The 26,223-nt window shown below is 27.0% G+C and overlaps 1 protein-coding gene and 1 long non-coding RNA gene across 3 annotated transcripts in view; one reads left to right on the top strand and one right to left on the bottom strand.

Moving 5' to 3' along the window:
* The window catches only part of LOC129960632 (glucose transporter type 1-like), a 44,792-nt gene extending 23,155 nt beyond the window's left edge, over positions 1 to 21,637 (bottom strand). The window contains exons 1-3 of one of the 2 annotated variants that reach the window (XM_056074178.1): positions 21,539 to 21,637; positions 8,479 to 8,562; positions 7,271 to 7,356 (exon numbers count right to left, since the gene is read on the bottom strand). In XM_056074178.1, the coding sequence (XP_055930153.1) occupies positions 7,271 to 7,356; positions 8,479 to 8,527 (135 nt within the window). In that variant the 5' untranslated portion in view covers positions 8,528 to 8,562; positions 21,539 to 21,637. Of the gene's footprint in view, positions 1 to 244; positions 365 to 7,270; positions 7,357 to 8,478; positions 8,563 to 21,538 lie in introns of those variants that run through there. The other variant, XM_056074179.1, reaches the window with a different exon arrangement.
* Positions 21,580 to 26,223, top strand: part of LOC129960633 (uncharacterized) — an 83,256-nt gene continuing 78,612 nt past the window's right edge. Inside the window, exon 1 of the long non-coding RNA XR_008783643.1 lies at positions 21,580 to 21,684. This is a non-coding gene — a long non-coding RNA (uncharacterized LOC129960633). The remainder of the gene's footprint in view (positions 21,685 to 26,223) is intronic.

Here is a 26,223-nt window from a genome sequence, read left to right as displayed (position 1 = left end):
GAAAATGTATACGTTTTTATTTATTTATTATGATTCATTATTGCTCAGTGTTTATAAATATTGTAATAACTAAGTGAATGAAACGAAGGAGACAAAGACCTGACTGATTATATTTGACACATTATTATTATTATCCTAATAATATTAAATATTAATGTTAATTAATATTACAGATTTTATGTTAAAAAATCTGTATAGTTCAAAAATTTGTTAATTTAGTAACTAGAGTAATAATATCTTTTACCTGAGCCCTCTTCAACCTGGCTGCTCGGATGAAAATCTTCTGTTTGCTAAATTCTTACTCCCGCCGAGGTGAGCACCTCAGATTTAAGATGAACAACTTCCCTAATTGTCGTTGTTTTTCGTTTTCCGAGTGGGTACATTAAGGCTGTGGGGTAGTATTACCTCATCTATCAAGACAAGTTGTACAGTGACTGGTGTCGACGATTAGGTCGCAATTTTAGTTTCCTTTTCCGTGCTGTTGTGAAGAGTTTTATCCAGGTACACCGTACGGTTCGACAGTTCTGGGGTAATTGTCATACTAATTTTATGTGTGTTCAGAAATCCCTAAACAAAGTTAGTAACTTTAGTAACTTTGATTGAACTGATAGTAACTCTGATAGTAATTTTGATTGCCCTGAACGATAAATTATTTTCCTATTACTTCCTATTCACTTAAAAAAATTGGAATTTTCTTTTAAAACCATTTAAAAGAATATTGAATGGTTTATAGAAACTATTCATTTATTATAAAGACAAGAAGATAATTTGGTCGTAAACAATTTATAAAGTTAATTAGAGAATAGCTGTGGAGAACTTCCATAAGAATCCTACTTTGCCATAAATATTTTCTTTTGATTCTCGAAATATTTCAACAAGCTATGCAAAAGTTTTGGTATTTAATATATTACATTTTATATTATACATACATATTGTGATTTTATGTTACATTCATAGAAATGAAATTATTTCCAACTTACAGGACAGGTTTATTTCTCAAAATCTTATAAAAATGAATGTCTTGAAGAAATGATAAAAAATAAATATTCCCATCATTTTGAGGTAGTCTTTAAGGTTAACTAAACTGTAGTGAAAATTAGTAAACAATCATCAATAACAACATGATAAATCTTGAGTTTTGCAATATAAATCTTTAATAAAATCATCAAAATTCAAAAATCGCTCATGTAAAGTGATTAAAACTTCTCTATATTTTTATAACTTGATGAGCAATACAATATTTAATTATTCAAAACACATTTTAGCTTTAATGTTTGCAGATTATTATTTGCCGTACAAACAAATTTGTTGTTTCAAGACTGAAAGCTAGTCAATCATCATTTTTTCAAGAAATGGATTGTAAAAAACAAATTTGATAAAGATCAACAACCAAGTGAAAAATTAGACCTTGAGTATTTCAGTTTTAGTTATAAGTCAGAATCTTTCAAAACGAAATTCGAGGTCATTGCTCTCCATATCTCGATCCAGTTGCTTCAAGGATTTTATTGAAACGAGTTAACACTAACAATGCGAAGGTCACACTGGAGTTGACTGCAGATTAATCAACTTTTCTCCTCATGGTAGAAAGCACAGAAGGGAGAAAAGGCCTAATAAGTGAATTTCGCAGCATGAGTTAATCGATCAGCTGAGATCTCCCAAGGCATTTTGGAGAACACTATTCCTTTCAGATGAGAAAAAACAGAACAGAATCCTTGAACAAGCAGAAACGAAGAGTGAATAAAAGCGGTCTTGGTCATTTTTGTTTCAGATTCAGAAATAAAGAATAAATGCATACCGCTCGGCTGTATCAGATGTTAACAACAAAATGATGCCGTCGTTTTATTTTTAACCACTAGTAAAAGTAACTTCAAAATACTTACAAATATATTAATAAACATATTCGAATCTCACGATATTAAATTATTTATTTACTGCTTCAATGGTTAATAAGTACGAAAAGGGAATTATTTAATGCATCCTCGTTTCACAATACACTGCTTTTTTTCTAAACTTAAAAAATTACTAAATAGCATGATTTTATGAAGTTTTTATTTCATTAAAAAATATAGAGAGAGAGAAAATAGTGCTGTGTAAAATGTAATAATATTGCGACTTAAAATAAATATTTTCACTCTTCGGAATTACTATAATCTTTCTTTAAGATATCAATTTCATTATCATGAAAATGCAAGAATATGCAATTAAATATTCCATGTAAGTTTATTTGGCTTAATTTAATAGGAATAACTTAATATCTTAAATAATATTGAGAAATTAACGTTTATTTTAACATGTGTAACAATTCCAGTTTATTTTGTCAACCAAAAATACTATTTCCCAGATAGCACAACATATTACACAATATCATGCGATGTTATATTATTCAGTATTATACATTATACAATATTGAGAATATTGTTTAATATCATTCAATGTTGTGCAGTAAATGTATGCTACTACATTAAATGAACCTGCAATCTGTCGTAACTACCATAAAACTTCAAAAAAAAATATTTTTTGCAGATATATATTCATATTTTTTCCAGGCATACGATCTGAACCTCCTGTTGTTCAAATTTATAACAGCTTTTAACGGAATTAACAATGAAGTTTAACGGAAATTGTATAGAAGTATTTTTTAAAGAATGAATATATCAATTGTTATTTTATTCTTTTATTTTATCCCTCAAATGAAAATAACTGAATAAGTAATGCTTTTTTTTAAAAATAAGGCTAAGAATTTTTGTAAGTACATTTTTTCATATTAAATCTTTTCATGTCTCTGACATAAGGTATGCTGCATATTTGAGAGATGCAATAGTTTGAGCAATTCTTTCATAAGATAAAAAGTTGCAATTTAGTAACAGCAACTCACCTTTGAAATTGGCAAATAATACACAGAAAAGAGATTTTTTTCAATGACTCATAAATTCTGTCTTGTGCTCATTATTCTGTCTTATTCTCATTATTTACAGAAATAGTTTCACCGTTTTTTTTAAAACCAGAGGAAGCATTCTCTCCTTAACTTTTTCTTATGCTTTCACAATTTGATATGTCTTTTACTTAAGTTCGGCTTATTGTAACAAGATCGGAATATGCATTTTGGACCTCTTTCTGTCTACCGATTTCGTTCGAAATTTATCAAAAATCTATGATTTTCGAGTAAACATCACCTGCCAAATTTTATTTATCTAGATTACTGAGTAGATGAACTTATAGCTTTCACTTACTCTCCAACTGACAAATCGGCCGACCAATTGACAGAGTTGATCTAAAAGTTGACAAAGATGTGCAATAGTCATGATAAAATCCCATGCAAAATCCCATCGATCTAGCTCTCCTCGCTTTTGAATTGTTAAGTTCACAGACAATCAAAAATCAACACAAAAATGGTATTTTCGAATTCGGTGTGATCAAAATAGTGAAGATTCAGTAAACGAGATAACTCAAAAATGCAGTGACTTAATAAATAAAAATTTGATATATGAATTTGTAATTCTTCGGTTTGCTTTTCAATCGGTATGAGGAAAAGAAATGTCCAAAATTCCTATTCAGTTTTCTGAAACTTGTGCATTAACCGCATCTAGGGGATTAATCGTCGAGGATCGTATACAAATAGGCTCTTCCGTAACTTTGTCAATGGTATGCGACTAATAATGCATAAGTACTGATTCTCTTTACTATACTACGAAGTACATAGCCCTCATGTGAGGAACGCCAAAGCAAAAAAAAAAAAAAAATCGGAGTGCTCATAGCATTGACGACCTTACCCAAGGTCTGCAATTTTTTGCAAGGTGGGGAAAGGAATAACACATTTATTGGAAAGTATGCTAAAACGTTTCGGGAAGACAACTCATACTGCTTTACATTTTATATTTTCTCGCATAGATAATAGAGAGGAAGAGAGACATAGAATACAGGTTAGTCAAAAACATAGCTTTGCTTGTTTGGAGGCATCTGCAGTTAAAACAAATGAACAGAATGAAATCAACTTCCATATGCAGACTGTTGAAAGCATGGGAAAATAAATTTTATAAATATAAATAATATTAAATAAATTTTTAAGTCCTGAAATTCACCAATGCCTTGCTTTGTGCACAGAAAAGGTCAGCTCATTAAAAATGTTACACGTTGCAAAAGAACCTAAAGTGGATTTATAAAAGATTGTTTTCTGCAAATTTCATTTTGCACATTATTCATTTCTATGAGACATTTTTTATCATTCAATCACAGAAATCTAACTAAGGATTAGTAAGAATTTTTTCAAATCGAACACATTTGTCATTCGCCATCATGCTAAAAGATGTTCCATATCTTGTAAATAAAACAATTTCTATTATTTATCATCATCAAGTTGAAAGATAATGTTTCACACTCTCTAAAAATAAATATTTGTACTTTTTAGCATCTTATCAAAGTTTCTGTACTTACAGTTTTCAAATAAAAGAGATAGTATATGGCTGCTATTGATATTCGAAAGTAAGGTGAGAACTTAGTTGTCCTCAAAGGTGATCGATACATTAGCGTTATTTTCTTTAATCTCTATTATTTTATAGAATATATATTATTTCTCAAATGTATACCAGAAATGAACGTATAAATTAAGGTAGCTTAAAACGAATAACTTCTTCAGAAATTCATTTCAGTTTCAACAATATAAATATGTCATCTTATTTCATATATAAAGATTTATTATTATTTTTGAATAAATATAATTATGTCTTTAATGAAAAGAAACTGAATAAAAAAAATTTCTTACATATCCTTTTTTTTCTGCGTTAGTTAATCTTATGAATCTATGATTTCTCTCAACAATATTAATAAATAATACTAGACGAAAACGCGTCTTAATAAGTTTCCGATTTTGCAATAAATGTTGGATAGTTCCTGCAAAAGACGATGTAGTATTTCGTGTCTAGGCAAAATGATCTTCAAGATGAATCATTCTTGCGAAACGAATGCATGCCGCAATCCGCATCAAACGCAAGCAATATTGCAAAATATCGAGTTCCTTGCATATCTGTCTCCATGGATCTTAAAGCATCTAATATCGTCTCAGCTTTTAATAAATTTTCTCTAGTTCCTTAGAGAATATTTCCATGTGCGGTATGAGTTTGTCTGGAGACGCCAATAAATAGGATTTATATTTCATCGAGAGACAACCAGGTTTCGTCCATCAGATTTTCGTCTCCAAAGACAATTCATATTCCGACATTTTGATCCATTTCCACTGTATTGCTTCATAGGAATAAAATAAATTATTATATTTTCGAGTAAAATTATTTGTTATTTAGGGTATCTTATAAGCACTACTACATTTATTTATTACTACTTACATAATCTTTAATTTCTAGCAATTTTTTACAAATCCTTTTTAAGCAAAAAAAGGTTTTTTGATAAAATACTTTCAAATATTTTATTCTTAAACGAAAATTCATGAAATCTTCTGTTACCAAGATCAAGATCAAGATCTTCTATTATAATTTGAGATAATTTCAAGTCTACAAACATTATTAAGTATAAAAAATTGTGGTTTGATTTTTTTAGAATTAATTGTTGTTCTACATAAAGTTTAAATAAAGTTACATTAAAGTTTTCGTTCTAGATTGTAATTTGTTCAGTTTGGAAAGTTAAGTTCACATACTTTGACATAGAATTAATCTTGCTGTTTAGTTCGCATTTGGATGTATTTGGATGAATTTTTCCTTCCCATATATGAGAGACATAATAGTCCGACTATAAGGTCTTGAATTCAGAATCAGAAGAACCAAGTTTAAAAACCTGATTCTACTGAAAAACCGTTGTATAAGAGGGCAAGTCCACGCCATATATATCGAGGCCATATGACCCCTCCCCCCTCGCCCACGCGGAGCGAAAATTTGAAGATGAGGGCGCAGTCCCGGGTTTCACACTCTCCAACCGACCACAGGCTAAAATAGCAGGGTTCGTCTCAAAATAGCTCTCCTTTTATTTCGAAATTAAAATATCATTCACATTTATTTTCATCTTGTTTTCACCTAGGATGGTTTCTATACAAGACGGGCCGTATCAATTCATATTTATTTTCTATCAAACTTTTTTATAGGAATAAGACAAACATAATTACTTTGCATAGTTTACATAGGTTTAAAAAATTCTGACAAAAACGTTATTGGAAAATTTCCAATACCTGTCTGTTTTACATTTTCCCATCTTTGCCCTGATCAAGATATTTTATGTTGGAAGAAATGGCATTAATTCCACAAATATGAGTTGTGGCGGAAGTTGATCTTTGAAAAATCGAAAGGTTTCATCTCATTTATCCATTGTGAAAAAGTGAGATATTACGGAATATGATATGTCAAGCAAATACTGAAGTGCAAGGTTTTTGCATCTCCGAATGTAACAATTTTAATTTTACAGAAATGACAAGTTTTCACTCATCAAAAGATATGGTATATGAATAACACTATGATACACGTCCTATCTCTCTCATAGTTAAATTCCTAATCTAATCATGTTTGTATATTGTGTGATACGTGATCAAAACTCTGATGTGTCGTTCCATCGTTTTCTGCAAAATCTACAGAAAAGGAAATCCGAAAAAATCCTGAAATCTGCATATTACAAAGGTAAAATTTAATTATGCTCTTTATCTGAGAATTGAGTGAATTTCAGAAACAAATATTAAATCAATTATAAATAGAAAATAATTCTTAATCTCTTACGTAAATACATGACTCTTTTGCCCTTTATAAACAAGAAATTGGCTAATAAAATCACTTCATACGGCGTCGCAATCATATGACAAACGAAATGGCGCGTTATCTTATCCTGTGCCGTGACCTCTTCCTGAATCATATGTAATGATTTCAAAAGTGAAATAGTGCAACGTATTTCATTTAAATGAAGTGACCATGAATTGACTCCACTTATTTATTATCATTAGTTGTAATTACAGTCAACTTTAGACTTTTTAATATGATGCATCATAAAGTATTGCGATTATTGAACATTCTTCTGATAAACTGGGAGACAGAATTTCATTTAACATTCTATACTGATATAAACAGTTGAAAAAATTTTAAGAAAAGATAAAAAATATTCTTTTGGTTTATGCCTATTTACGTTTTCTTCCTCCGTAATATAAAAATAAAAAAAATTAAAGAATTCTGCTCACAAAATTCAACTAAATCAATTCTCTTTAATTTGCTATGTCTATTTGCGATAAGGAAAAAGTAAATGAGATAATACTAAATTAAATGTTTTAAGTACGAAATTTTCATCTAACCTCAGGACAGCAGGACATTCTTGAAGGCACGGGCAGCAACTCCAGTTCAGGTGTAGACAGCCTGGCCACTAACTCTACATCCTCTCCTGCAAAAAAGAAAAACATTTCTTTCAACAAATAACTGCACTCTAATGAAAGAATTGATTTCAGAAGCTTAAACCAGACGCCGTTATGCGATTAAAAATCAATCTCAATGTGAACACTTTAATATACAACTATTTTCGTGAAGCCTGACACAAAAAATTCGAATATCCCTTTGTTTCAAAATTCGTTTATACATTACAAGTAATTATAGTTCAGTTCAATTTCGCAAAGCGAACCACTCGCCCTTAAATGCGGTTTAAAATAGAGCACCCGAAATCAATAAAATAGGATTTCGTTCGTTATTACATACTTGCATTTATTTACAGATATGGTAATTTTTGAATTCAAAGGATCCAAAAGACAACAGAAGTTCTTAAAATCATATCAAAGCCTCGTTCCTACAAAATTTTATTATCTGTTTATAACGCTCCTACGATAAACAAAATAGTTCGTTTTTAAATTGCGTGCATTAGTTCATATTTTTAGAAACTTAAAGAAGATTGAATAGAAATGGATTTTTTGATAAAATATTTTTTTCTCCGTTTCTTCACTAAAGAGGAGAAGTAACCACTCGGTTTCCATGCTAATACATGAACATTTCTTTTAATTAAATGGCACCCTTTTTTTTTTTTTTTGTCCTTTTAAATAGAATTTCAGGACTGGATAAATAGTAAAACTACAAACTCAGGTAACAATATAGGGAAACTATGTTTGAGTAAATATAAATCTCTCAAACATATAGAATATCTTATTCTATATACATTTGAAGCAAAATAAATTGAGTTTTTTAACAACTACTGATCAAAATTATTGAAACAAATAATAATCACAACTCATTTACTTATTCTTTAGTCTTCTGCACATTAAGCTTAAAAATAAAGCAAACATTTTTCTTATTATAATTAAAAACGTTTTAGATTCAATTTTGCAGTGTTTTCATTAAATCTTAAAATGTAGCAAATTTCTTGATTTTGTTTTTCTAGAAAATATAAGTTTAGGATGTGAAATTTCGTGAAAATACGAAAATTACAACACATGAAACAAACTTCAAAGAATTCATGGATAAAAAAAATTAGTTAAAATTGTAGCGTCAGTAGATGATTAAATGTTGAATCATAACATACCAGATTTGCATTTTCTTCCACAAGGGGGCAGTGAAGATTCATTTTCCATCTCTTGCTATGCATCGGCGTCAGTTCGCTCTTCATCTTTGAAAAGAGCAAAATACAAGTACCTTATTTCATTTGTTTAAAATATATATTAAGAAAGATTAATGTCTGAAGTAATTGTCATTTTATTCAGATCTGAATTGGGATGTTTAATTCGCCTAAGAGCTCTAGTTTTTTAAATGATCATGTTTAAACTAGATCACAAGTTGTCAGAACGTATTTCTGAGTTGATTCTATATGCATGAAATATCTAAGATAATTTATTAGGTTTGTTCGTTAATAATGTAGCGGAATGGCCTTCGTTTTTTTCTTCTTCTGTTTAAATAGGAAAATCATAAAGATTACTTTTTTTTTTAATCCAAATGACATTTTTAAAGATAAAAATTGGTAAAGGTGAATTACAGATAAATTGTTTAGTTCAGATAATCTTCTAAAAGCTGTTTTATAGTGCAAAATTTTTGAGTGTTTTTAACGCGACTTGTTTCCACAATATGATAAAAATAAGTTTTTAATAATAAGGTACAACAATGTAGCAATATATTTTAACGGCAATATTTTGACAATCTTGAGGAGTTCATACTAATAATTGCAGTTTAAATATACATTTAGCTTGCAGCAAATAAACTTTTCATTTTTATAGTAACCACATATTTTAAGTGACGCAAAAAAATTGTATTATTAATTTTTATTTAATATTATTTATTGTTTAACATTTATTATTAATAAAAATTGTATTTAATAGCAATGAAGAATTAATTAGTATAGCATTATAACAGTTTCTAAAACTGAAAATGGCGGGGAAAAAACATCATCATAAAAACAACATATTCTCAAGCGCACTTTTCACTAATCTTGTATAACAGTTCATAAAATCATTTAGATTCAAAATACTAAATTTAAATGTGTTAGATAATTATTTTTAATTTAATTTCCTTAATTGATCACTAATTAAAGTTTCTTTTAATTCAAATTTTGGTCGAAAATAAAGAAATTAGAAAACCCGAAGCAAAAACTGAAGATGAGAAAAACAGAAAAATTCATCTTTCATTGCATAGTAGTTCCCTCGACTTAAAATATTGCCCTGAAATGTGCTAAGTACTTACTTTAAGTTAAATTTTCTTTGTTTATCATTAATTAGCACTTTATTTCTTATTTTACTATTTCGAGTCGCGAAGGAAAAGATTAAAAAATTTTGCATTAAAAATGAAAATAACACGAAGCTCAAAAAAATTTATTTACAGCGGCATTATGTTTCTGTGGATGTAAAATATTAATTTAAGAGTGATTCAAGTTATTTTCAGTTGAATGTTGATCATTAATTAGCGTTTCTTTTTTTACTTGTTTTCCAGTCCTGGATCGCAAGGGAAATAATTATAAAGCTTTGTGTTAAAAATGAAATTTAAACAAAGAACAGAAAAATTTATTTACACTTCATATATAACACTTCCGTCAACGTAAAATATTATATTGAAGTGTTTAAAATAATTATTTTGAAATTAATTTCTTTGATTGGTCATTAATTAAAAGCTTTCTTTTCTTAGTTTCCAATTTCCAGTCATAAATAAAAAAAAATTCTTTTTATAATAATGAAACGAATTTAATTTGCTACAACATAATAATCCCTTAATTAAACCATAAAATTATAGATTTCTTATTAATTCAAATTGTTTGTTGCATGGGAAATAAAATATATTTGTTCTACTTCGTTTTATATTTACTTCTTTCACGAGCTAAACGGATTGGTATTCATAAAGAGATTACATAGTCGTTGAGCAAAACTCATGTCTTAGATAGATTGTGTTATTTACTGCATGTCAGTGCATAAAGGGGCATCAATATATTAGTGACACGTAGTTTTTCGAAGAGCAAAATAGACAAGGAATGATGAATGTGTCTCTAGATGATTGGTCTCAAATTGTCAAGACGGTGAAGAAATAATATTTTTGTAGGATATTTAGATAAGACTGTCTATGCTAAATTATGTCTTATCAGTAAGAGAAAAAAAAGAGACAGTTTTTGTCTCTTATTCGAATTCCTACACAACATGAATTTTAGAGGAAATCTTTGTCTATTTTATTTTTTTGTTTGAACAGTTTATATAAATAATATAGTCTAAAAAATCTCATCTGCAGGAAGCGGTTCGGAATTGACTCTAATTTCTTTTTTGTCTTCGATTCTTATTATATTTAGAAAATTTAAGGGATTAGCATTTATTGCAATGAAAAATTTAGAAAGAGTTTATAAAATTGATTTCAAAAGAAAATAGTTTTGTTTTCTGTTTAAATTTTACAATTATCTGTAATTTTTTTAACAGAAGCAAATAAATCTTATAGCATTAGAATATTCGGTTTCTTAAAATAAGTAAGTTTTACTTTTTTGCAATTATCTTATTTCCAATGACATCCTTTTTCAAATTACACCTTCATTCTAAAATATAAAACCCAAAAGATATTTACATTTCATTTCATTAAAATCTTATAAAATTCATGACTTCTTATTTTTCTCAAAATGTTTAGGTGATGATACAGCGTAAATTATACATTGTTACAGAATTTCAATAACTGTAGAAGGCAATTATTTTTAAAGATGATTTTTACTGTACATGAAATCAAATTCTGGGTTCAAATTTTCAAACAAAAATGTTACTATTAAAAACAATTAAAAATCTTGATTTTCAAGTTTGAAAATTCCAATTTTGCGAGTAAAATTTCCAAGTTTGCAGGCGAGACTTTACACTAAGTAGATCTATTTAAAAAAATTTTAAAATGTTATTTTAACTTAAAATCTTTTTAAATAAATAATATCAATCTTGTTTCTCTCTAATTTATAGCAATTTTCAAATTGAAGTGGTATTTTTGTAAAACTAAATTCTGTCAGCTGTGAACTATGGTTTCTATAGTTAGTGATATTGCGTTCATACAGTCTCGGATTCGAGTCTCGAAAAGCTATGTGGTATGTAAATTTGGAAAAAAGGATATCAGCAACCTTGTTGCTTTAAACATCTAATTACTGTTTAAATTTATTAAATAGAAGTTTTTAGAGCTGTCATGTAGCTTCAAAATATATTATTAATGTGATTGTAAAAATAAAAAAAGCTTTAGAAAGCGTGCTTTTATTAATATACTAAAATGTCGAAAATATTTTCTTTTTTAATCTAAAGAGGTCGGAATAAAATTGTGAAAACACTGATATAAATATTCATAGTCTACTTAAATTACAATCGTATTCAGAATATATAAATATATATTAATTTTTAATGAATTTTCAGTATTGTCTTGCTTTTTATATTCATTGTGGCTGAATTTCAATATTGAATTATTTTCTGTGTCTTATGCTTTTCTGCTTTTTTTCTTTCACATCCAGAATTTTGAATAATAAATGTTATTTTGAAAATTTTAATACTTTGATAAAACCATAATTTAAAATAATTTATGTGTGCTATTTGCAGTTTGCCTTTGATGTATTTCATAAATCGTTTTATAATTGTTTTGGAATCTTGTAATCAATTTTTCTCAAATTCATTAATAAATGACACGTACGTTTCTTACTGTATCTCAATTAAATAAAATTAAGCAAGTAATTGATAATTCATAAAATATTAAAATGCTGTTTTTTTTTATCAGAACACAGAATTTCTAAAATCTGGGACATAAGGAAGGGAAACATAATTAAATTCGAGCTTTACGAACAGAAAACAAATCAAGTTAATGATTTTATGTTTTATAACGAACCAAATTAGTACTGAATAGAAATATTTATTTATATGAATTGAAATATCTTATTTGCAGATAATATTGATTGAATTACGGTAAATGTTTTTGTTTCATTGCTACATTAATATGTGCATTAAAAATACGAAAGATTTTTTAATTAAATATCATTTGCAATACTGTCTGTAAATAAGATCGATAAATAGATCTATAATGTGTCGTTTGCAATACTGTCTATAAATAAGATCTATAAACAGATCTATAATATGTCGTTTGCAATACTGTCTGTAAATAAGATCTATAAATAGATCTATAATATGAGCCAGTATACTTTATTTCATAATCATACTAAATTCCTGATTCAAAGGTAATTTCTTTTAATATATTTAACTACTTTAAATTAAACTTCACATTGTTATTTAGATGCCTTCAAAGTATAAAATGGAAGACTGAAGACAGCTTTTTTTCACTGAAAATTAATTCCTTAAATTTCTTCTCCATATAAACACCTTCTTCTGTTTCAAAAGAAAGAAAATGCAATTAGAGAATAAAAGGAAAAAAAGTGTTTTAATCGTCAACAACATAAATGTTTTGCTTAAGCTGCTCATAATTTATAAAGTAGGAAAGTTATTTTCTGATATGAGGTAAAATGTGAGTAGTTATGAGCATAATGAGAAATCAAGAAGAAAACAAATAAGGAAGTTAACATATTCAGAAGCTGCAGAATGAAATATAAATCCTTGACTTAACTCCACAGAAGATAAAAAATCTTTTTGTATATTACTAACCGAAAAAAAAGGCTTCTTCCGTCTGCGTGCCATAGAATATAAAGAACTGTCATTCTAGAAATCCGTACTTTTCGTAATTTTGGTTTAAAGGGAAAACATTTTTTGCTCGTAAAATGGTTTCTTTGTGTTTATTTATTTTTGTAATTTTAATTTACCTATGCAGGACTTTACAGAAGATAGCAAATTGTTATATGGTTATGTTTCCCAGAATGTAAACATATTTAACGGTATCTTATATCACACTGTATCAGAAAAGACGAGCTGCGTTTTTTTTTAAATTCTATATAACTACAAATAATAATTTAGGAAGTTTTAAAAAATGAAAAAAGAAATTCTCGAATTTTGTTAAATATCAGTTTGTTGTGTCTGTTAAAATGGTTCGAAAAAAAGTGTCATTTTAGTGTGAACCAGTTTTGTAATTAGTTTAACATTCTTTACAAACTAATGTCATATCTGTAAGTAGCTTCGCTTACTATCAGAAAATGCAAGAACTCTTGCAACAAGAGTGAGTTTTAATAATTTAGATATGGGTTAACGACCAAGATTTACCTATTAATAAATTGTTGCATTGTTTTTACACAGTTTTTTTTTTCAGATTGCATTTAAAATTTCTTTCAAATGCAGTCTGAATTATCTATTTAAAGAAATCAAAACACACATTTAGGTTGAATGCTTTAGGATAATTAAAAAAGTTCGTGTGCATATTAGAATTCTTTTTAGAACTTCAGAAAATAAATTGCGGATGACCGTATTAAAAAATAAACCTTAGTCTATTAGATCGTCTCTGATTTATCAAAATTAAATCTTTGTGAAAAAATTGATGCATTTTCAGACAATAAGTGACGTTACTTGCACAAATGACAGTAGTATAAAGGAAAGTTAAACTAACTACAAAACTGGTTCATTCTAAAACGCACTTTCTTTGGAGCCATTTTCTCGGTAACAAGAAACTCTTATTTAAAAAAATTCAAAAAAAATTGTGTCGATTAAAGTGCGTGTAATATCTTCACAGATAATCAGAAACTAATGCTATGAACAACAATATTTAATCTAGCGTACAAACAGCTCTTCTTTTTTATCTCTAGTTTGTGGATGAGAAATTATTGAATAAATAAACAGTTTCTCTTTTCCTTGTTCAGATAGTAATGCTGTGAGAGTGAGTTACTTCCATTGCGATGATAGAGCGTATTTCCTGAAGGAAAGTTAAACTATGGCCGTTGATGCAATCAGAACTCCACTCATAATTTCCGAGTACTGTTGAAACAATAATTATTCATTTAAATCTCGGATGCTTAGGCAAAATGGCAGTAGTTCATTTTACAATTATTCTTTTCTGTATGAATGAAATAATTATGTTTCCAATATTGTTTCAGAAACATAAAGTGTAATCTTTTCAAGAATACACGCAATAATTTTACAAATTATTACATCCATTTTCTATCCGTGAATCCGTTTCAGTTAATTTTAATAAAGAAAGTGAGCCATACAACCAGTAAGGGGATTTACAGATAATGGATAGCTAAATAAATATTAAAGGATGTCAATATTGAGGAAATGCCAAAAAATAATTTTTAAAAAAAATCTATCTTTAAAATAGAAATCAAGCTTCTTATGAAATATTTAATATTCAGTTATATTACTCCATAATAGTTACTCAGTCCTGCATTATTACTCCATAATAGTTACTCAGTTCAGCATTATTACTCCATAAAAATTACTCAGTTCAGTATTATTACTCTATAATAGTTACTCAGTTCAGCATTATTATTCTTTATTTTAATAATTTTAAAAGTTTAATTAATATTTTTAATTTATTTTTTATTTTTTTTATTTATTTTTTTAATTTTAAAAGTCTAGAAAGTTGAAATCGATTGTAATCAAAAGTATGACAAAAAATATTCACTGACAAAAATTAGCTCGATACAAAAAATAGTGACTGTTTAAAGCTTCTTTTCTTCGCAATTTTAAACTAGGAAACATCAAACTTAATTTTTACAAATTTTGATAACTTTTCAATTTATGCGATTTCGAGTTAAGTAAATAATATATAATATTTAATGTCATATATCAATTTTATCAATAAAGATAAAATTATTCTATTAAGTATATTTCATGTAACGAATAGCTCTAAATATATTTTTATATATATATTTGTAAAATTGCACATGTAACCTATTGAATTCATAATAGATTCCAAAAATATTTTTTGTGTAATTTAAGAAGTCATAGAAATAAGAAATAAAAAGGAAATTACTGATTTTATTTTTTATCACTCAAATTCTGTGATTCATAAAAAAGATATTAAGACATTTTAGATTATAGCTAAATATTGCAATTCATATTCCATTAATGATTGAATAAAACAACTCATTATTTGCTAATCTTCTTACACCAGAAATATATTGCTGAACACACACCCTAAGTTCATTTACCAATAATTGCGTTGTAGCCCTACAAACACTTCCTTGTCATCCGTTCCCAATTACTCACAACTTCCTGTTGTTTGATCACCTTATACAGTGAATTTCTGTTGCATAACGTACGGAAGGTTTTTAAAAGGAATGAAAATAAAGAAAGGAAAACTCCTGTTTCTAATGGAAAATAATGACAAAAATCTTTTGTTTGGAAGACTGGAAAATAAATATTTGTTCTCTAATTTTAATTTTTAATTGAATATACACAGTTCGTTAAACATGCATTACTACGATTTGCAGTTCACGAAATAAATATCTAAGAATCAAACCAAAAATATTTGTGAAAGCTTTATAATGTTTGTAAGTACTTTAATAATCTTTTTTGAGCAAGATTAATTTCCTTTTTTTTTTCTAAGAAATCGCCTTGATATTAAGATTTACATGAAATTTTCAATTACAATATATTTTTAAATTTACGGTACTTAGAGGTGATTTAAAAGGAAATTTATTTCAATAAAAATGGCATTTTACTACTTGCAGATTTCCGAATGCGTTTATCAATGTCTGCGCAGGTGGCACAATACTAATAAATGTACGCAATATTTAGCAGGTGGAATTAGGATAGATGAGCCGGCGTCCTGGCATAGGGATAGCGCGTCTTCCCTGTGATCTGGGCGTCCTGCGTTCGAGTCCCGGTTCGGGCATGGTTGTTCTTCCTCTGTTCTATCTGTGAGATGTGTGAATGTGCCATCCTGTAAAAAGGGGTTTTGCAGGTGAATGAGTGATGCGTGAGTGGCATACTCCATTCCCTAGTTAGCACTACAAAAACAAGAGACGCTTCCTACCGGCTAAAAATCGCTGTCTTCGTAACAGCGGGTTTGTCCATGGCAAGTGCCATAAGAAACAACAATAGGATAGATGACAATGCAATAAAAGTAGACAATTCGTTCGAAGATCTTTTGCTGGTAGAAACAAGCAATAAAATTCAGCCTTTACTTGTTCAATCAAATTTTGGTATTATATTAATAGTTGTTTAACATTCTATGAAACATATTATGATATATATTTTACGCATATATACGCATGTTTATGTTTTACGCATGATATATGTTTTACGCATATATACGCATATCCTTATCGAATTATAAAATTTTCAAGAGGATTTCAAAGCACTTGATTTTAAATTTTTAAAATTGTTCAAAATCAACGCTTTTTAAAAACTGGTAGATTTTTAGCAGATGGATTTGAATTAGTACTCCTTATAATTTATAATTGTACATCTTTTATAGTTTCGTTAGTATGTATGAATAAAGTAGTGTGTTTGTTATCTGTTTAAAACAGAATGACTAGTATTTTTGTAACTTACTAATGTACTTCGATTACGTAGCACGTTTCTGCTATAATTCAGAAAATTAATTAAATTTTATTTGTTTCAATTAAATAATATTTTCTGAATGTATTGTTTATTTAAATGAAACTTCATACTATTATTGTGAGAAAAATCATGATTTTTTTAGAGATAAGAATTTATGTTTCATTATTAGCTTATCTCAATTTTTTTCCCACTTTCCAACAAAAAGGAAAAACATTTCCGTTTTTGATGCACTGCATTTTCAACAGGGATATAACTAGACACTTGAGGGCTTCGGGCACTAGATGATAATGAGCCACCTCTTTACTGTTTCTCCTAACCTAATTAGTTTTATTAATTGTGGTTGATTCTTTTCTTAATATTTAAAATAATCTTATACACTTCTATTGAATGAAAAAAAATCAATAAAAGTCTCATTAATGTGTGATATTATATGTAATTTTTACTCATACTTAATTTTGTTACGTTAAAAGGAATATGATATCCTACAATGCGTATCTGGCGTCTTATAGAGTGTGAAAGGAAAATTATATAATGTTATTGAAATAAAAAATTAATTAGAAAATTATTCAAAGCATTTTATTTTTACAATTATTTTTGTTTGTGAGGGCCTACTCTCATGGCCATGGGGGACTACTCATTATACACATTATGTTCGTTCAGTTAGTTGATAGGATATGTTAAAATTGCGAAATATGAAATTAAACAAGGACAAAAATAAATTTTTGACATGTTTTTTTCTTCTAATTATTGTTAGCAAATTGTTCGCCAGAAAAGTTTTAAAATTTATCGAATAGTTAAAGTGATTATTATATACTTTATGTGATTAAATTCATCAAAAAAAATTTTTTATACTGCTTAAGATACAAGGGTTAACAAGGATCGCAAATTTCTAATGCATGTAGATTTCTTGCTCTTGCTTTTAACCTTTAAAATATAAATGATTTACTTTCCTAATTAACTTATTAAACCTTAAAAAGATAGATTGCATTACTCCCGAGCATATTGATTAGAAGAAACAAAGGGCTTTTAACTGCATAATTTTTAAATTCTGAAGAACTTTAAAAATGTATTTTAAAGCCTTTTTTTTTCGAAACTAAGCCTCTTTAAAAAAATGCAGAATAAATTAAGGGATATGAAAAATTTAAAGAAGAATCGAAGTGAAAATTCATGTTTCAAAAGCTTTTTTTATTTTCTTTAAGCTATTAAGTTCTTTAAATATGATTTTTAAAGCACTACTGTATTTCATTCAATTATTCTTCACTTAGCAGTTTAACTTTAAAATGAAAATTTTGAAAAAAGCGTTTTGTAACCGAAAGCGGCAGAATGAATTGTGGTCGTTTATTTTATCAATGTCATTTTTATGTCTAGTATAACTTGATGATAGTCAAATAAAAACTAAGTAAAGTTAATAACAAAAATAGCCTTGCAAAATGTATTGGACTTACACTGTCCAATTTTTTTATTTTACTAAATATTATTAATGATTTCGAACTAAAATTTTAATTTAATTAATTAATAAACGTATCTTAAGTGCTTGGCTTTATTTCTTCCTTTCGAAAACGTAGTAAATAAATTAATAAACTAATTAAAATCAATTTCGGAAAAGCAAAAATAAAAGTTATATATATCTGCGCCATTGCATATTTTAAAGTGAAAAAAAAACTTTAATTCTTCATGTTTAAAAATGGAGCTGCTTCAAACTAAATGTATTGAAAAATTGTAAAAATTATTTTAAAGAGAATGTCTCATCTTATAAAATCAATGCATGAGTAAAATCACACAATTTCATTCTCACAATATTCACATTCTTTTATGTAAAGTATTGATTACAAATTAATATTTATACATTTACTATAATCTTCAGAATTTCATTACTTTAGCTTTTGTCTATAATCAATTGTTACCTAAAGCGTAAGAAAAGCAAATAAATAAAAATGTTCAGAAAAAAAAACTGAAATATTTTAGATGCAAAAATAGGCCATCTTCGAGAGGCAAAAGTAAAAATACCAATGGGACTTGCAAAATTTATTGCTTATTTTTAGGTCATTCCATTCTACCTCGCATGTAAAAAAGAACTACGCTTTTTGGCAGGAATTACCTGGGAGAGATTTACTAGTATTATGCTTTTCACAAACATAGTGTTTTATCATATGCTTTGAAAATAAAAATTATGATGTTAAAATAAGATTTGAGTATTTTTACGAAACTTCTGGATTCTTTAAATTCTAAACTAAAAAAACATGTGCTGAGCGAAACATTTAAAAAGGAATACATCGTGATTCTTTTCTTCTTTTTTAAAGTAAATGAAACTTGAAATAGTTTAATAACTTACATATTAAGCATCATATTTTATTTGAAATATTTTTAGCTGTATGGTTTGATTCTCATACTGTGAATTTAAAAATAATAATATTTTTTGTTTATAAAGCAAATATTTTCGCCCAGATTAAACAATTCTGAATTCTATTGTGCTATTAAAACTAATGGAAATGAAATTAGACAATTATAATACCATTTTGTATTTTATTTCACATTAATCACCCTGGTAGTGCTCGGGATTATAATCCTTTCATGTATAATATTTTTAATGTAGAAAATAATTTTGTATAAAATTTTATAATATTTGAATTTCTTCAATGATCAAAAAATTTTATTTTTTCTGCTTTTAGTTAAAATTTGAACCAGGTGATTTTTAAATAGCACCGATAGCTAATTTTTTTCATAAGTGATTGATATTTATAATATTAGTACTGCAGATTTTGTTCACAAAAGCTGAAGTATAAGAAAAGCTATCTTCATTTGAAGGATTGATTTAAGCTTAGTTTTAAGTATGATTAAGTCACTATTTTAAGGTGAATAAAAGGCTTATCAAAAGATATATTAGAATAAAAGATTTAGGACGAATAAAAGGTTTATCTCAAGACATATTAAAATAAAAAAGGTAATTTTTTTATGTAAATTCATTCAATGTTTAAAAAGAGACAAATTTTTTTAATTAATTAAAAAAATTATTTAGAAAAGTTGACAGTATTCTTTCTCAAGCCTTATTTCATAAGTAGGCAAAATATGGTTAAATTTGGCCCTGTTGTTTATGAGGAGATATGGTTTATGTATATATACGTATTATGTTAACTTATTACTTTTCCATAATTATTCGCGTTAGAATTTTATTATTTATAATAGTCTTACGAGTTTTTAGGAAAGAAATGTATTTTTTAAAAAAGATCTTATACTTTAATTATCCATATTTTTTTCTGAAATCGATGCAAATTTATTTAAAGTTGTATGGTTACATTTAATGTTTAGTTTTATCTTTTGTCTTTTATAAAATATTTCTTGGATTTTCATAGAGATGGTAGTGAACTGATATTTTTTTTTTCAAAATGAAGTGCCAACAGTGATTTATTTTCTTTTAATGGTAGTACAAAAAAAGTAAGAGAAAATCTTAAAATTAAAAAGAAAAATGATTGCCTTAATTTTGGTTTTCCTTTTAAATCTGTAACGACATGCTGTTTGAACAACCGCAGTGAAATACGTGTGTTTTTGAATGAAAAGATATGTAAATCTAAGAGTTAAAAGCTGCAAATATATTGCGCAAACAAACGAGACAGGTAAATGAAATTTAAAATATATTTAAGATTTTTCTTAAGATAAAAAGCGCAAAGTTTTATAATTCTGAAGTATATTGCTTTGAGTTTTGACAAAATAACTATCGTATATTATCAGAATTTACTCAATTTGTTTGTAATAGAGCAATGCTTGATTAGGAATTACTTTCAAAAAATGTCTTTAACAGTTGGTTTCATGAAGTCATTTTGTGTGTACAGTTTCTTTGATTATACTAGACCATTCCAAAAACTTAATAGTTTATAAGTGATTGCTGAGTGAACTAAATAATGTTTTTGAATTCTGGAATATGAAACGAAATCTTTCTTCCTCTTTAAAATTAATTGTGATCATTTGGAAATTTAATGAAACGACATTTAATAGATAAAATAGTTAATATATATTAGTTAAATAAATAAATGACGACAGCTTGAAACTTTTCGGAATGACATTGATGATATTTGAAAGTTCAAGCTACATTTGTTGTCAGAGTCATATATTTTTATTATTTACAAATTACATATCTCAAAGTAAAATAACGTAATGTTATAAAACCTATATAAATATTATCTCAAATATTTTGAGATAATATTTATATAAATAAAATGAAATACTTTTGGGTCCCTTAGAAAACATAAAAACTAATAACTCTAAAATTTAAAAAAATGAAAGGATCTCCCTAACTTTGTTTATCTGTATAAAAGAGTAGAGAGTTTGAAAAGTTTGAAAAGGCATAACATTTAATAGTAGTATTTAAATATTAAACGATTGTATTCTCAAGCATGCTAAAATATATGTGCCATTACCATGCTTTAAATAAATGTAGTAATATATTTTTATTACAAATTTAAATTTAGTAACGGTATCTTTAATGCTGTTCAACATAATAAATATTGTACTGTCTTAAATTACAACTATCCCGAATTTCTTTTGTATTCCTAAGCTTTCCTGACTTTCTTGTAAAACTAATTTTGAATTTAAAAAAAAACAAAAGAAGTCCTTTTCTTTTTTTTTTTTTTTTTTTTTTGCTTTTCTATAATTTTTTAAAAAGCGTTGAACCTATCTTTTGAATATGCATATTTTGAAAAGTTGCAATTGTAATATTCAGTCAAATGTACTTACAACAAACCACGCTCTCAGCCCGCAGGAGATAAAGGCTGCCCCACGAGATACCAGCTTAATAGAACCTCCGCCTGAGATAGAGTAGACGACAACATGACGAAAATATCAACCGTATTCTTCATCACAGCACTGAAAAAAAAGTATATGTAAGTAAAAAATATATATGTACATAAAAAAGTAAAAGTCATATGATAGAGTTAAATTAGTTCGTTTGAATCTGTAACAAAAGAAATATTCCAAGGTTTTTTTCAACACTTCATCGTACGATATTTTTAGAGACTTTCTACATATATTGAAAATAAAATTAATATTGAAGAAGAAAGAAAATTATGTAATAAATTGGTTTATGCTTTGTTAACGATTGCAACTTAAGACGACACGTTTCCTTTTAACTTTCATTAACTTAGAGTTGCTTACATTGTTATATCTAGTCACCATATTTTTTTATAAAATATGTACATCCTTTAGTCATTTATCTGTCAATTATTCTCTCATTAATTTCTTTATTTGTATATTTATGGAGAGCTAATGAAGTCCATTTTGAACTATATTTTTGTTTAATATCAATCCATATTTCGATTTCAGTAGTCATATTTATAATATCTCGGAACAAATGCTCAATAGCTAATAAATGTGGTATGCAAGCAAAGTGGATGGAATATGGAATGGAAATTCATATTAATTCCCCAAGTTCATATCTGTAAGTTTTGTAATTCCTTTGCATGCTAGTTACCCTCAAGCTATAACCTTAACTCTGAAACAAATACTTGAAGAGGAATCAAAATAAAATGAATTTGCTCAAGAATCAGACTAGAATAGAGTTCATTCAGTATTTAAGATAAATCTAACACACTAAGTATCTTTTAAATAAATTCCCCAAATACCGATTAAATGTTGTTGTTTTTTTATTGTTGTTTAAAAAAGAACTTTCTTGAAGGCGCAAACGTAAGAGAGTCGGGTCAGCATTTATGAGTAAAGGATATGTCACACATACAGCTTTTTATCACCATTGTCTGCATTCTATTTAAAGTACTATTTTTCTTCATAATTTTTTTCTTCAATTAAGCTTATTATATTACAATGTATTATTGTTCTATCTATAAAATGTTTTATTCTATATTTTTTCGGTTTTATTGATTTTTAGGTATTCCATATTTGTCACAAATTTAGATATATTAAGAATTTTGTTCAAACAGAATTTTTTTAATAATGTTGTTTTCCTCATTTGTAAAGATAGTATTTTGTCTGCAGTTAGTTAACTGTTTCTTTAAAAATTAGCAACTACAATTTTCTAAATATCGAAATTTCTCGTCATAAATTAATAAATATTTTGTCAATTGTAAATGTTATTTATGCATATATAAACACTAAAGTTTTTTCTTAGAAAACAAATTGGAAATATTTTTAAATTCTGAAACTTTAAATATGCATGAGATTTGTTCATAAAAATATATTTTGTTTTCTGTATAAAACCTCCGAGAGTATTCATTCCCCGACTTGTTCGTGTATTTACACCACGAGTGTCAAATTCACAACCCACATCGAAATTCCACTCACAGTTCCTATCAGATCAACGATTACTTTCCCCTAGGGTCAAGTTTGAATGGAGTCATATGAATAAGATATTCCCCAAAATAAGAAAAATGATGTCAGAAAATACACCAAGCGTCAGAAATAATAACATTAACTTTTTCTATGTATCTTTTATATTGTATTTTTAAAATAAATTTACATTTCTGCAAAAAAATAACATTTGTAATTTACACAAATTTGGATTTAGTTTATTTGACTCTTGCTATCATTTGAATTTGGCATTCTTGATATATACAAATCAGCATGTTTTGTATTGCATAGTATAGTGAAGAAAAACTAGTAGCATGCTGGAACACTAGTAGTATCTGAAATTTAATACAATTCTACGATTTTGATGCAAAAACCACGTGTTAAATTTTATTTATATAAATAGTTGCGGTTCTCACATACAAACGAATAGACGAACAGAAAGATTATCAATCCCTTGATAAATTCAATCAAAAATTTAATGTAGATGTACAATACTAGCGCTAACTGATAAGACGAATATTATCTATTTAGTTTATGGTATTTTTAAGTTGCCATGTTCACTTGTAGATGGTCAGTCAGAAATACTTTCGTTCAAGTTCGTTTGTGTTTGAAATCTACAAATGCGAATACTAAATTTAATCCGCCGAGTTCATAACGTTTTGTGTTTAATGCATAATAATTTTAAAACCATAGAATTAATTGCATGATAATGTATTTAGTTCTATATAATGAATTCTACCTATGCAAATCTGTATTATGTATTCTAATTGTTTATAAATTTGTATGCACAGCATTCCTATAGTTTCGTCAAATTATAAATGAATACTATAGTATTCCTGTCCACGAATTTGTTAAAATCTTTTTTTTACGTGATAGAAAGTAATGTAGCATTCGAGAAAAAAACTTAGTAAATAATCAAAATTTTGCTTTCTATCAAATTATTTTAAATAATTCTTTTATATGACATGTATTAAAATATATTTGTCCTTATCAAACTTCCGCTGACTGAATTATTTCAGATTTCATACGACAATTCTTCGAAAAATTTAGAAAACCTTGAATGAAGTACGATCTTTTGTGTTGATTTTGTAATAGTATATTTATGCTTTGTTTTTCTTTTAAGTTAGATTCTTTTTAATCAGAAAATGTTTCTGTAAAAGAAAAATGTATAAAACCTGAAATTCAAATGGGCGATTTATGTAATATTTTTAAACAAATCAGAACTATTCTTATTCATTAAGGCGCAAAATACAAAATCTCAAGGGTAACAAAACTCTTGGCATTACGGAAAAATGTCTAGATGCAAAACGATAACAAGAAAACATTTATTTATTTATTTTTAATTTCATTTTGGTACCAGCGAAACAGATGTAGTATGTCGAAACGTGTAAATTTATCGTTTGAAATCAACTAACAAAATTGTGCACTAGATGCAGAATGGTATTAACGTATGTATTTTGTACCTTGTATAGCTACAAAATGCATCTATTATTTAGTTTTTAATTTTTTGATAAGAATAGTTCTTGTGCATTGAATGAAACAATACTTTACTTTACTTTCTTGATTTTAAATATGGTTAGTGAAAATATTATTAAATGAAACATTATGTCCTTTCAAATTAGAGATAACTAAATAAACGACCAGTTAAATTTCTACAACACTCAATTATCAAATTGACAAAACTTTTACTGTAACAAATGTTATATTTTGTTAATGTTTCTTTTTATTTTATGTTTCATATGCTTATATTTTATAAATTCGCTAAATGATTTTAAATTCTTTCAAATATTTTACATAATTCGCTCATATTTTATAATAGTAATAATTTATAGTTGATAATGTTTTGCTTTTTCATTTCAAACTTTCAAAACTTTTTATCTGTTTACATCTGTGGTTAAATATTTATCAATTTTCAGATATTACCACTTCTTGTATCAGGTACAAACGAAACTGTAAGCTGCAAGATTTATCTCGTGGCATCTAACTCGAAAGCACTGTTAATAATTAAAATATAATGCGAAGATGTAGGGTTAAATGAAGGAATTGGTTGATATGAAAGAGTTAAAAAAAGTTTAAAATTTCAAAGTGACCTTCATTTAAGATGAAGTCAACATTTCTGATTCTGTAACATCAAGTCAAATGTCAAAGTTTTATCATTAATTGCATTGACTTATTGACATTTGAAAAACCATGAAAATGAAATAACCTAAAATGTCATCTTTTAACAAGAAACACCGCATATTACCGCACTTTTCCAAATTTTACAAGAAGAAAAAAAACTGAATTTTTAGCAGCCAGTAATAAATAGTTTTGCCTTTTTTCAAGATCTAATACAAGTATGAGAAAGCAGATTCAGGCCAGATGTGAATAAATCAGAAATATTCCTTATTGGATGTGAAAAATTTAATTCTTTTTTTCTATTACGAAATTTTGATAATTGTGATAAGTCAGATTCCTTGTTAACCGACAATGCATTATTCTGCAACATTTAAACTACAACTTATAATTCTTTATAGTTCAAATTTAATTTATAATAAAGAATATAACATTGATGTTATGCCCATAATATAGAGTGTAATGCTGATTATAGGAATATAATGCATATTATGATACTGGTGATAGTGATGTAGTCCTAATATATACATTGTAATATTGATGATAAAATTATTATAAAGAATATAATATTATTTATAGGAGTATAATAAAAAGTATAACATTTAATAAGAGTATATATGAATAAGGGGAATCAATCAAATGTCGTAATTTTATGAATGTTATTATTGTACTATCTATATTGAAGTATTATTGCAAAAGTATAAAAATTAATTAACGCATTATTTTTCTGTGGCATTTAAAATACAAATAGTGATATTATATCCGTCAAATCCCTTCACTATAAAGAGTATTTCGTTTGCATTATAAAGATTTTTCAATTTTATGTAATCATCCTTTCCTAGATTTTTAATAAGTTGAAATTACAGATGCTAGAAACTGATGAGATTAAAAGGCAGAGTCCCATAAGAATTTTTCAAACGTGTGTTTAAACTTATTTTGATTAAGTACCATATCAGATGTTCACTTTTCGCTTAAGGACTCTTGAAACAAATCAAATCTCGATGTTG

The sequence above is a fragment of the Argiope bruennichi genome, chromosome X2 (assembly GCF_947563725.1).
Source record: "Argiope bruennichi chromosome X2, qqArgBrue1.1, whole genome shotgun sequence".
Taxonomy (NCBI): domain Eukaryota; kingdom Metazoa; phylum Arthropoda; class Arachnida; order Araneae; family Araneidae; genus Argiope; species Argiope bruennichi.
The sequence above is the reverse complement of the archived record's forward strand: the minus strand, read 5'-3'. Positions and strand labels throughout refer to the sequence as shown.